This window comes from Tamandua tetradactyla, chromosome 4 (genome assembly GCF_023851605.1).
Source record: "Tamandua tetradactyla isolate mTamTet1 chromosome 4, mTamTet1.pri, whole genome shotgun sequence".
Lineage (NCBI taxonomy): Eukaryota > Metazoa > Chordata > Mammalia > Pilosa > Myrmecophagidae > Tamandua > Tamandua tetradactyla.
The window spans coordinates 145,115,800-145,130,260 of NC_135330.1; the positions used below are offsets into that span (position 1 = coordinate 145,115,800).

General features: G+C 37.6%; 1 protein-coding gene across 14 annotated transcripts in view; it reads right to left on the reverse strand.

Moving 5' to 3' along the window:
- MYCBP2 (MYC binding protein 2) overlaps positions 1–14,461 on the reverse strand; it is a 371,029-nt gene that overhangs the window by 311,541 nt on the left and 45,027 nt on the right. For all 14 annotated transcript variants that reach the window (XM_077158462.1, XM_077158472.1, XM_077158469.1 and 11 more), the window contains exon 3: positions 703–918. In XM_077158462.1, coding sequence (XP_077014577.1) covers positions 703–918 — 216 coding nt within the window. The remainder of the gene's footprint in view (positions 1–702; positions 919–14,461) is intronic.

Consider the following 14,461-nt stretch of genomic DNA (forward strand, 5'->3'; position numbering starts at 1 on the left):
ACTTTAAAAACTTGATATGTACTAAAATTAAACTTGATATGTACTAAAACTAAAGAACAGAGTTTTTTTATTAGAATATGTTTCCATAACACCAATTAGTTTACATGCTTCTGATAATATCAGAATAATGTAGAATTTTTATTGGTTCAAATGTGACTTTTTTCCTAAGCAAAGGGAACCAGAAATGCAAGAATATAATTATAATCTAGGCAGAAAAGGAAAAAGCTCTCAGCTCAACTGCTGCACAGTCAGGAGCCATTTTAGTTCTATTTCAAGCCCACAACTTCTTCCCCTGAGCACTACCAGCTTTCCCTGATTCTTGGCTTGTGGCAGTTTGTACTTCTTCCTATGCCACCTTAACGGCAGCCCATTGGCAGCTCCATGCCTACATGCCAACATTTCCACTCTAAAGTTTATGTACATTTTAATATTCCTTATGGCAGATTCTAACCCACTATTCCCCTGCCTGGGCTTTCCAAGTATTCCCCAGTGAGTTACCAACATGTGACTTTGTTAGTGCTCTGGTTCCAAAGTTGCATAGAGTTTTCCTGGTCAGCCCCAAACCTATTTTTTATCCATAAAAATAAGCCCTGTTATTTTTAGTGCACAATTTTACAGAAAGCAAGATACTTTATCAATGCATGTTTATGGATTATAGCAAACACCCTGTAGGTTACACATCAAAACAACTTAGTGACTTACCTTTGGGAGCTTGATAGGGGGCTCTTTGGATTCCTCCTCTTCATCACTATCTGATTCCCCACTCTGCACCGAGTTCTTAGATGCAGCTGCCAATGATGTTTCCTTTTTCTGCCATTCCAGAACACAATGGCGTACATTGCAGTAGATATTGAAAGCAGAAGGATTGCTATGTAGTTTGATATCTGGTATAATCACTGTATTCTCCAAGTTTTCAGACTGAAATACAAGACACAACATTTTATGTTCATGCTTCTTTCCATCAATTTCCATTTTAAATAACAAAAAATTAAAGATTAGACAGGCTAACTGACATAGCAAAGACTGAACATTGTCTACTGTCTCAACTGATAGTATTCTTTCTACCAGACTTCACTACTTTTTGAGAAACACAGTAGTTATGCCTTCTATATCATGGGCTTAGGGGTGCAGTGCTCTATAATCTGGAAAACACGTGTAATTTTTTTTCTTTTTCAGGGATTCAGGAAACCACCTAGTAGCTTCTTGATCAGTAGACACTGCCTTTCTCATTACTTTTACACTGTGTAGGCTAAGTTTTTTTTTTTTTTTATTTTCAAATCAGCCTTTGCTGGCCTAAAAATCTGTAGGGATAGACCCTTCACCTTTATTTCCCTTTAAGGAAATCACATAGGGACTTAGTCTTTTCCCATGTGATGCCAGAGTCTACCAAATGCCTTTTTAATAACAACCCAGCACCCCAAAAAATGTTGCACTTTCTTCCTAGAGAGATGTAGATCTCATGGTTTATGCAAACGCTTTGCAGGTGTTGGTGTAGCTGCAGCAAAGCCTTCACGGGTTTCCTTCTCTTTTCTTGATATGCCTTAAGGTCAACTCACTAACGTTATAATGTCTGCAACTTTGGCAGACATTTTGCCTGAACAAAGCATATCTAACAATTTTACTTTTTCCTTCAAGTTCGTCACTTTTCTCTGTTTCTTGGAAGCAGTTTCCAAACACCTAGGAACACAATACTTGGGACCCATGATTATAATAGAGTTTATAGCATTTAAACAACATAATATAAAAAACTCGAGATACAAAGATCACCACTGCAGGATGTCACATAGGAGGTTGCTATAAACACACTTGATATCCCCAAACCAGTGCATAGAACCACCGATCATTTATCACAAATTTAATTTTAATTAAAAAAAATTGTGCAGCTGTTCATTTATGTCATTAAACAGTAAAATGCATACTGTATAGGTAACATTATACATAACAGTACATATATTTTATGCTTTATGAGTTAATAAACTTTTAAGATATCTCTACATTTCTAGTCTTTGTTTGTCATCTGTTGGCCTTTGCGTATCACCTGCAGCTTCCACAAAACTCCCCAAAATTACTCATTTAATTTCTTATGCTGACATGCAGTATATTGAACCTGGGATGGAGAAAGTCAGGATGTGGAAGGGATAACTGTAATAACTGTAATAACTGTAACCAGCGTTGATTGGGTCAAGGTTGTAAAGTGACAGACAAAGAATTTAAAAGAAATACTTTTCTATTACCATATATTAACAGAAGCAACAAAGCTTAACTGCCAGAGGATATTAATTTGGTGCCTTTCTTAGGGATACCAAATATATTGCAGAGTATCAATGACCTAGTACTAATGTTGAATTACATTTGAATTTATTTTATAAGTATACCCCGGTGCCTGCACATACAAAAAAAAAAAATAGACATAGGGTTATACCCAGAAATTAGTCAGGTTTCAAAAAAAAAACCTTAATTTTTGTCAATTATTGTAATTTTCCTCATTCAAATGAAAGTAATGTTAAGAAAATGGCAGAATGTCAACACATATCTCCCTAAAACTCTCTCTTAGCTTTCAGTTTTGATGTAGGTAAAAATCATGTACTTACTACTTTCACTGTTGAAACAATCAATTTGTTTTCGGCCCGGCATTTCATTAAGCAGACAGTAATGCTTTTTTTCCCTTTCATGATTTTTTTACTGAGGTATATAATCATTTAAAAGTGTACAATCAGTGGTTTACAGTATCATTATAAAGCTGTGCATTCATCATTATGTTTGTGTGTGCTTTTTCTACTTTTATTTTGAATTCTTTTCTTTTTTTTTTGAAGTAATGAAAGTGTTCAAAAAGCAACAATGCTCTTGAGATCAACTTTTACTCTATAAATAAAAAGAACTTTGGAGACATTATACATTATGCAAGTTTCAACTACTATAATATGTCCAGCAAATATTCAAGATTAGAAAAAAGATACCTCAAGTACCGTAAACACTTGGTTCCAAAATTCCACCCTTCTAACATAAAGGCTTGGAAAAAAAAAAAGTAATATTCCTTGTTAAATAAAAACTGCACTACAGTTGAGCAACATGTAATATAATAGGTGAACATGTCTTCAAGAAACAATAAAGACAAACAAATATTAGCAATCTAAATCCAATAATATATTAAAAAAGAAAAGAATACAAATGGGATTTAACCTTGGAATGAGGTTGGAATACTATTGGAAAAGCAATCAATGTAATTCCCCATATCAACAAAATAATGGAGGAAAAAAACACCATAAGATGCTGTAAATAAAAAAGAAAAAGAATTCAATTAAAGTTTAATATCCAGTTATGATTAAAAAAATAAAACTAAGTAAAGTTTAATATCCAGTCATGATTAAAAAAAAAAACTAAGTAAATTAGGAATTGAAGGGAACTTCCACAATACTGTAAAGGATATCTATGAAATACCTACAGCTGTGACATGGTAAAAGACTTAATGCCTTCCCTCTAAGATTCAAAAATGAGGCAAAAATTTCTACTCTCAGCAATCTGATTCAGCATTATACTAGATATACTGCCCAGTGCAATAAACCAAGAAAATGAAATAATGGGTATTGTTATAAAGGAATAAGTAACTCTTAGAAAAGAAGTGTCTTTATTTGCAGACTACTGTACAAAATCTTAAGAAATCTGTAAAAAACAGTTAGCTGCTAATGAGTGGATTTAGTAAAATCACAAGAAACAAGATTAATAGATGAAGATAAATAATATATCTGAACATTCTGAAAGTGAAATGTAGCGGGCAAGCTAAAGACAGAAATAAATGCAAACCACATATCTTAAAAAGTACTAGTATCTAGAATAGATTAAAAACTTCTAAAAAATCAACAATAATGAAGTAAATAAAATGAAAAGCAATCCTGTTAGAAAAATGGGAATAGATATGAACCAATACTTAAAGAAGATTCTACAGAAGGCATATAAGCACATGCAAATAAGTTCAACATCATTAGCCATTAGAGGAACACAAATTTAAACCACAAAAGGAATTCTACGTACTTAGCAGAATGGACACAACAAAAAACAGTGAAAACAACAAATGTTGGTAAGGATGCAAAGAAAGTAGATCACTCATACAATGCCGCTGGCAATGTAAAATGGTACAGCCACTCTGGAAAACAGTATGGCAATTTCTCACAAAACTAAATGTGCTCTGTGTTATTTCTTACAGCAGCATTCAAGTTACAATTATTTCAGAATAAAAAACTTAAAAATAAAATAACAGGGAACCCAGAATAAGAATAAGCATCTTTAATCCTTCATAGCTTAATGTAATGCCTGGATACATCCTAGAATACATTAAGTATTGGCAAAGTCCCTGGAGGAATGGGAGAAAAAGTATGGAACTATTAAACTTTACCATCAGAGAATCCCCTGATATTGTGTCACACATTAGGGACACCCAAACCAATAGGTCAACCCCTTGGTCTTGAGGCTTACTCTTGTGAAGCTTATGTAGGTAGTGGAGAAGCTTAGCCTACTTATAGGTATGCCTTAGAGTTACTTTTGGAGGACCTCTTTTGTTGCTCAAATGTGGCCTTACTCTAAGTTCAACTCTGTAAGTGAAAACATTGCCCTCCCCACTATGTGGGACATGACATCCAGGGATAAAAATCTCCCTGGCAGCAAGAGAGATGACTCCCAGGGATGAGCCTGGCCCTGGTACCACAGGATGAACAATTTCATGCTGACCAAAAGGGGGAAAAGAAGTGTAACTAATAAAGTATCAGTGGCAGAGAGTTCAAATAGAGTCAAGAGGCTACTCTGGAGGTCACTCTTACACAATCTTCAGTTAGACACTGCTACCTATCATAACGTGCCAACCCCAACCAAAACCATTTCAGCCAATCCTAAAGAACACCTAGGGCAATACATAAGATTCTACAAAGGTTCCATGTACTAGGGTAATTTTCCAGAAACCTACATCCTCCAGATGGGTCCCTGGACCAGATAAGTACATGAAACCTAGAGGGCCCAGCCTCTCCATAACATCAGCAGGTGTTTCTCCCTACCCCATATTATTGACAGCCCTTTCCAATATGAAAAAGTTAGAATGGCCATAGCCCAAATACCCCTAAAGAGTGGGATATAAAGATCAAAGGTGATGGTGAACTTATAGAGGGTAGGGTTTAACAAATAAATATGATTGCTGAATCATTAAATTGATATTTCTTTAGTCTCCAGTATCTTAGAGCAGCTAGAAGTAAAAACCTAGAATTGTAGAATTGTAACCCATACCAAACTCTGAAATTTGTTCTACAACTAATTGTTGTGATGTGATTTGAAATTTATTGCTTTTTTGTATATATGTTATTTTTCACAAAAAAGAAAAAAAGTCAGTTGTGATGATTAAATAAATAAGTAAAATAAAAATATAAAATAATTAAAGATAATTTAACAAAATATGTACAAAACCCTACACATTGAAAACTAAACAAAATTGATGAAATTATTAGAGACTTAAATAAATGTAAAGACATACCATAGTCACAGACGGAAAGATTCAACATCATTAAAATGGCACTTCTTTCCAAATCTATAGATTGAATATAATCACAATAAAAATTCTAGAAGCTTTTACTAATGGAAATTGACAGGCTGATTCTAAAAAGTAAATAGAAATGAAAAGGACCCAAAATGAGTAAGACAAGTTCATTAAAAAAAAAAGAAAAAGATCAAAGTTAGAAGACATACTAATAGATTTTAAAGCTATTATAATCAAGACGGTATGGTACTAGTATAACAATAACCTACAGACTGATGAATCAAAATACTGTCCAGAAATAGACCCATACAAACACGGTCGATTGATTTTTGAGAAAGATGTCAAGGTAATTCAGTGGAAAAAGAAAAGACTTTAACAATGATGCAGGATAAACTAGCTACTAATGTACAAAAAAATAGGCATCAACTCTTAAGTTACACCATATAAAAAAATTAACCTGAAATGCATCATACATAGACTTAAATACAAAAGATAGAAAGGTAGTTACAGAGCAGGATGTCTGGCTTCTGAGTGGAGACCTTTGTATCATGTGTGAAGGGATAGCGAATTCAAAATGGGTGATGTTGAGAAGGGAAAGTAGATTTTTGTCCAGAAGTGTGCCCACTGCATTGCCATGAAAAAGGGAGGCAAGCACAAACTAGAAACAACCTGCATTCAGTTTGGAGTACATTGTGCATCTTGGACATGAATATCTATGTCTCTTTGGGCAGAAGACAGGTCAGGCCCCAGGATTCTCACCAACAAGAGCAAAGGCATCACATGGGAAGAGGAGATACTGAAGGAGTATTTGGAGAATCCTAAGAAGTACATCCCTACAACAAAAACGATCCTTGCTGGCATTAAGAAGATGACAGAAAGGGCAAACCTGATAGCTTATCTCAGAAAAGCTACTAATGAGAAATAACTGGCCACTGCATTATTTATATATGCATCAAATTTGAAATGATCTCATACAGCAGAATTCAGATCATGAATGGCTGATAGGATATCTTTGTTTAAACAGTCCTGAGTTAAGATTAGATTAGATTATTTAAATGAATATGATCAAGCTTCTTAAATTTTGACAGTAATTCTGGTTTGGCAAGTGTATCACTATTTCTCCTTCCTAAAGATATAATTGGATTGAGGCTAGGCTGAATTAGTAAGGTTCAACTTTTCACTAAGATAGTGAATGCCAACTCATAACCTATAGGAGACTGGTTTTATATTTAGATTTATGTAACTGGCTTTACTACTATATTCGAATACTAAGTATATTAGTCAGTTTCTCTACATAAATAGAACTAATAGGAGACATCTGTAAATATGAGATTTAAAAAAGTGTCTCATGCAACTGTGGGAATGTAAAAGTCTAAAATCTGTAGGGCAGGCCACGAGCTAGCAAGTCCAATGAAGGTCCCTAACCCAGGAGAGGTTGGCTGGCTCAAGTAGAAAGAGATTCTCTCATCTGAGCTCTCCTTAAAAGCCTTCGGGTGAGTAGATTAAGTGTTACTCATTGCAGAAGATACTCTCCTTAGCCAATGCAGATGCAAACAGCCATGGATGCAACCAACATGCTCATGATTTAAGTCCACAGCCTAACAGCAACAGACAGGCCAGTGCTTTCTTGACCAGACAATTAGGCGCCAACACTTGGCCAAGCTGACACATGACCATCACAGTTCACCCCTTATTGACCTGGCAGCTATACATATCACCTTAAACTATATATAATCTCTAAATAGAAACAATAACAACCACATATTTTTTTCTCACCCAATAATACTCAACTGTCCTGCGTACAAACAGAATAAATCTCATCAGAATAGGGTGCAAGTCCTTGGGTACCAGTCATTTTTAAATTTGATATCCTAAAACTTAAATACTATTTCATGAACAACTTATGTCATATGATAAAGGGGATAAAATAGAGGGAAACAAAGATATTTACCTTAACTACAATATGAAGACAATCATTACAAAGCAAGGAAGAACTATTCATACCATTACAGTTGTTTCTGTAACTGATCACATGGTTGTAGTTCATATTTATCACTACCTTCTTCCACTACTCATTCCATGTTCCATTTACCATCAGCAAATACTTTAGTTGGCCCTGGTTCTTTGCCTGGAGGGGTCCCAAACCTTCATTCCTGAAGTTTCTGAGCATTGGTAGTCCTGCCTGGATTGGGTTGTTGCAGTTTTCCACTGACTTTAATCACAGGACATGGCAGTACTAAGAGATGCTCTAAGGGATCTCCCGTATTCCAAAAAACTCTTCCTTACTTCCATTATGTAACTATAGTCTTACTCCCCTTGATGGTCAGGATCAATCACCTGAGCCAGTACACTAATCCCCGTCCTTGCCTGTTGATTCAGTGGCATGAGAAGCCCAAAGTGGCCAGGTAGCAGTCTCAACTTACAGTTCAATGGAATCATTACTGTATCTCCTAATAGGAGCATTCCTCCTTTTGGAACTAACACTTGCAGACCATCAGAGCTTAAGGTTTCAGGGACAGAGGCAAAAACTTTTCTAGTGGATCACTAGGGATGACAGTGAATGGTGCCACTCCCATTTCCATCCCTTGCTTCCTGGACACACGAATTCTTGCTATGGGAGAAACAGCACCATACAGTGGACGTTGATTCAGAACATACACAGTCTGCTGCAGAGCACTGCCCTATGAGGTATTACCACCTGGCTGTTGCTGTAATTGGGTCTTAAAAAAGGCCATTCCACAGTTCTATCAACCCAGCTGCCTCTGGATGAAGGGGAACATGGTAAGACCAGAGCATTCCATGAGCATGTGCCTGCACTTCATTTGCTGTGAAGTGTGTTCTTTGATCAGAACCAATGCTGTGCGGAATACCAGGATGGCAGATAAAGTATTCCATAAGTCCACAGACAGTAGTTTTTGCAGAAGCATTACATTCAGGGAAGGCAAACCCATATCCAGAGTATGTGTCTCTTTTAGTTAGAACATATTACTGCCCCTTCCATGATAGAAGTGGTCCAGTGTAAATCAACAGGCCACCAACTAGCAGGCTAATCACCTGGGGGAATGACACTCGGCAGTGGCTCAGCATTCGCTGTAGGCAGGTTGGCCTTGGTGAATGGAAGACCATGCTGCTGAGCCCATGCATAACGTCCATCCCTACCACTGTGCCCATTTTGTTCATAAGCCCCGTGGGCAATGGCAAGAGTGGCTGAGGAAAGAGGATGATTTGTATCCACAGAATCATATTATGCACTTGATTATTAAAATCTTCCTCTGCTGAAGTCACCCTCTGGTGAGCATTCACATGGAACATAAATATCTTCATATTTTTTTGCCCACTCAGAAAGCTCTATCCATACACCTCTTCTCCAGACCTCTATGTCACCAATTCTCCAATTGTGCTCCTTCCAAGTCCCTGATCATCCAGCCAAACCATTAGCAACAGCACATGAATCAATATACAAATGTATCTCTGGTCAGTTCTCCTTTCATGCAAAATGAACAACCATGTAGAGTGCTCAAAGTTCCACCTACTGGGAGGATTTTCCCACACCACTGCCCTTTAAGGACATCCCAAAAAGGGGTAGTGCTGCAGCTGTCCACCTTCAGGCAATACCTGCATATCGTGGAGAATCATCTGTAAACTAGACCTGAGTTTTCTCTTCCCAGTCAACTGATTGTAAAGAATTCCTCGAGAGGCCACAGCTCTGGTTTGGGAAAGAGAAGGTAATGTGGCAGGAGTGGTGGCCATGGGCATTTGGGCCACTCCTCATGTAACTTGTTACTTCATGTTCTAGTTTGCTAGCTGCCGGAATGCAACACACCAGAGATGGATTGGCTTTTAATAAAAGGGGATTTATTTTGTTGGTTTTTCAGAGGAAAGGCAGCTAACTTTCCACTGAGGTTCTTTCTTACGTGGAAGGCACAGGATGGTCTCTGCTGGTCTTCTCTCCAGGCCCCTGGGTTCCAACAACTTTCCCTGGGGTGACTTCTTTCTGCATCTCCAAAGGCCTGGGCTGAGCTGCAAGTGCTGAGATGAGGAATGCCGAGCTGCTAGCAGTGCTACATTGCAATCTCTCATTTAAGCACCAGCCAATTAAGTCAAACATCACTCATTGCAGCAGACACGCCTCCTAGCTGACTGCAGATGTAATTGGCAACAGATGAGGTTCACGTACCATTGGCTTATGTCCGCAGTAACGAGACTAGGTATGCTCACCTGGCCAAGTTGACAACTGAATCTAACTAACACACTTCAGATATAACTGCTCAAGCCCTATCTCTTAAATACCATTTCCATCTTATGATGGAGTGCTGCTGTGTACACCCAATTTTATGGCTTGGCAGGTCAGACAATACCCAGCTCATGATAGGCAACTCAGATCTCATGGCAACTTGGTGAGCCCATGGTTAAGCATTCTGTCTCTACTAAGGCCCAGTAGCAGGCCAAAAGCTGTTTCTGAAAAGGAGAGTAATTACCTTCAGATATTAAGACTTTACTTCAAAATCCTAAGGGTCTGCATTGTGAGTCTCCTCTAGGGGCCTGCCAATGGCTCCAGAGAGCACCCTATTTGCCAGTGACACTTCCAGCACAATTGGATCTGTTGGACCATATGGCCCTAGTGGCAGAACAGTTTGTACAGGAGTCTGGATCTGTCACACAGCCTCCTTTTGTTCAGGTTCCCACTCAAAACTAGCTGTTTTTCCAGTAGTTGGTAAATGGGCAGGAGTAGCACATCCCCAAATGGGGAATATGTTATCTCCAAAATCCAAAGAGACCAATGAGGTATTGTGCCTCTTTTTCCATCATAGTAGGGGCCAGATGCTTCAGCTTATCCTTCACCTTGGAGGGGTTATCTTGATATGTCCCACACCACTGGACATCTAGAAATTTCACTGAGGTTGGAAGGCCCCTGTAATTTTGTTGGATTTATCTCCCATCTTCTACACACAAATACCTTACCAATAACTCTAGAGTAGTCGCTACTTCTTGCTCAGCAGGTCCAATCAATATGAATCCTCATATAATGGTCCAGTGTGATATCTTGTGGGAAGGGGAAATTATCAAAGTCCCTGCAGACAAGATTATGTCATAAGACTGGAGAGTTGATATAACCCTAAGGTAGGACTGTGAAAATATAAGCTGGTCTTCCCAGCTGAAAGCAAACTGTTTCTGGCAGTCTTTACTAATAGCTATTGAGAAAAAAGCACTTGCCAGATCAATAGCTGCAAACCAGGCACAGGGGATGTGCTGATTTGCTCAACCAATGATACCAATTGCGGAACAGCAGCTGAAATTAGAGTCATCACCTGGCTGAGTTTACAATCATCCACTGTCATCCTCCAAGATTCATCTGTTTTCTGCACAGGCCAAATAGTAGAGTTGAACGGGGATGTGGTGGGAACCACCACCTTTGCATCCTTCAAGTTCATAACAGTGGCACGAATCTCTGCAATTCCTCCAGGAATCCAGTATTGCTTCTGATTTACTATTTTGCTAGGTAGGGGAAGTTCTAGTGGCTTCCACTTCACTTGGCCTTTCCTACCATAATCTCTTCACTTCTCAGAACAGAGCAAGACTCACCTGGGTTTCAACTGGTATTCATCAGCCTATTTAAAGGCAGGTGCTGAAAATAAGGTAGCTATGTCCTATATTTATCTTTTTGGTCTTAACTGTGTCAACCTAATTAAAATTCCCTGTATCTGAAATGTTGCCTTTTAATTAACAAAACACATTTTGGTGTGGTTTATGTATAATACCAAATAAAGAATGCTGAACACTTCTCAATTAAAAAAAAAGAAATGTAAAATCTCTAGAAGAAAATATAAAGATCTTTGCAACGTGGGGTGGACAAAGATTTCTTAGCTATGAAACAAAACACATGAATCATATAAGAAAACAAAAGTAGCTGGATTTTATAAAAATTTAAAACTTTTGCACCATAAAAAAAGCAAGCCATAGAATGGGAAAGATTATTTGCAATACAGAAACTTGACAAGGACTTGTATCTAGAATTTATAAAGAACTCTTGTACCACAATAACACAAACAACTCAATTAAAGAGTGGGCAAGATTTGAACATACACTTTACCCACACAAAAAAATATGAACAGTCAAAAGCACACAAAAAGATGTTCACATCATCAGTCATTAAGAAATGCAAGAACACAGTGATATACTTCTTCCTACTTATTATAAGACTAAATTTTAATGTCTAAATTTAGTTTATTCTGTACCACTTATTAATGACTAAATTTTAATGACTAAAATTTTAAAAGCTAACAATACTATGTGTTTATTAAGATGTAAAGCATTTGATATTTTCATACATTGCTGCAGTGACTGTAAAACAGAACAATCACTTTGGAAAACATTTTCAGTTTCTTTAAAAGTTAAACATAGAGAAATCTAAAATGGCTGATTAGAGAGAGGCTAGGCTGACTTCTCTTCCAAAAAAAAACACTTCGGGAACAGGCAGAAACTGTCTGGGACTCTAGATATTGGAGGGAGCAATGGGCAACAGCCAGGAAAGTGTGGGACAAAGAGACAGAGAAACTACAGGAAGAGATTATGAAGACCGCCCCTCAGTCCCAGCTCCTGGTGCCCATCCCTTTCTCTTGGGGCAGAAAGCTTCAGAGTATCCTGTCCCTGCCAAACGGATGGTCACAGACTGAGAGAGCCGTGGTGGTTCACTCCCCAAGAACAGTGTGGAACATGGTCTAGCACTATTCCAGCTTCTGGCTGGTGAATCTGGATTGCCAGGACCTGCTGTTTCAGCCCACCCAGTCCAGGCGCTGCTATGCCATTGTATGGATCCAGCAAGAAGGAAGCTGAGAAGAGCCTGCCTTCTGAGGGCTGAGAAGAACAGATTGTCAAAAACCACCATCTTCTAGCAGGTGAGGAAAGCACACCTCTGGAAGATGTCTGAAAGTCTCTTGGTTAAAGACGGCCACGTGCTAGGCAGGCCAGGAAAGTGTACCTGTGAGGAGCAGAATTGAAGGCTTTTTAGTGTCTTTATCTGACCCTCTCTCCCCATCGCCTTGTGGAACTGGTGTATACCCCCTTCATGGGTCCCTGAACCACTGTCAAAGAAAAGTATCAATACAAAGTTAATCAACAACAAAATCTCTGACATGAGACAGAATCCAAGCTTCAGACTAAATTAAGATACTCACAGATAAGCAGAGGCTGAGAAAGTTCATTAGCAAGAGACCTGTCTTATAAGAAATACCAAAGGGAATCCTGCAGGCTGACGGTAAAAGACAGGAGAGAAAGGCCTGCAGGAGACTATAGAAATGCAGAATATCAGTAAAGCTAACTAAAAGGGCAAAATGAGAGACAAAAATAAGATAGGACATATAAAAGCCAAAGGATAAAATGGTTGAAGTAAGTATCACCATTACAGTAATAATATTGAATGTTAACGGATTAGACCCTCTAGTCAAAATACATAGACTAGCAGAATGGATAAAAATTATGAGCCATCTATATGCTATCTACAAGTGACTCACCTTAGACCCAAGGATAGAAAAAAGTAGAAAGTGAATGCCAGGAAAAAGATACTCCATGTCAACAGTATCCGAAGAATAGTTGGGGTAGCTATACTAACATCAGACAAAACAGACTTTAAATGCAAAGCTGTTAAAAAAGACAAAATACATATGCACCTAACCAGGGTGCCCCAAAATATATGAGATAAAATTAGGAACACTAACTTTTATAGTTATATCTATAAAATAGCTGGAGACTTCAATTTACCACTCACATCAACAGAGAGAACAGATAGACAGATGATAAACTAGGAAACAAAGAACCTGAATAATGTGAGGACTTAACAGACGTATACAGACAACGTACCCCCAAACACCAGGATATACTTTATTTTCAAGTGCTCATGGGTCATTCTCCAGAATAGAATACATGCTGGGTCACAAAACAAGGCTCAATAATTTAAAAAGATTAAAATTACACAAACCACTTTCTCTGATTACAACAGGTAAAGGACTGGAAAATGCAAAAATAATGGACAGTAAATAACACATTCTTCAACAACCAGTGGGTCAAAGGAGAAATCAGGAAATATGACAACTGAAAATGAGAAAACAGCATACCAAAACCTATGGGATGCATGCAGCAAAGCAGTGCTGAGAGGAAAATTCACAGCACCAAAATGCCTACATTAAAAAGGAAGAAACAGTTAAAATCAAAGTCCTAACACACATCTGGAGGAACCTGAATAAAAAAAACAGCAAACTAATCCCAAGAGCAGAAGGGAAAAAATTACAAAGATTAGAAGAGAAATGAACGAAAATGAGAACAAAAAAACCAACAAAACAATAGAGTCAACAATACCAAATGCTGATTCTTTAAGATCAACAAAATTGACAAGCCCTTAGCTAAACTGACAAAAGAAAAAAAAAGAGACAAGATGCAAATAAATAAATCAGAAATGAGAGGGAGGGTATTACTACAAACCCCACAGAAATAAAAAAAAAGACCATAAGAAGATACTATGAAAAACTGTACACCAACAACCTAGAAAACTTAGATGAAATGCACAATTTTCTAGAAAGACTACATTGACTGCAGAAGCAATAAAAGCCCTCAACAAATCAATTCCAAGTAAAGAGGTTGTAACAGTCATCAAAAACTCAATAAAGAAAAGCCCAGGACCAGATGACTTTACACATAAATTCTACCAATCATTCCAGAAGAATTAGTATAAGTCTTGCCCAAACTCTTTCAAGGAATTGAAGAGGAAGGAACATTACCTAACTCATTCTATGAAGTCAATATCAAACAAGAAAGGAAAATTATAGACCACTCTCTCTAATGAATATAGATGCAAAAATCCTCAACAAAATACTTTCAAATAGAATCCAAGAGCACAGTAAAATAATTATATACCTTGATCAGGGATTTTATCCCAGGTAAGCAAGGATGCTT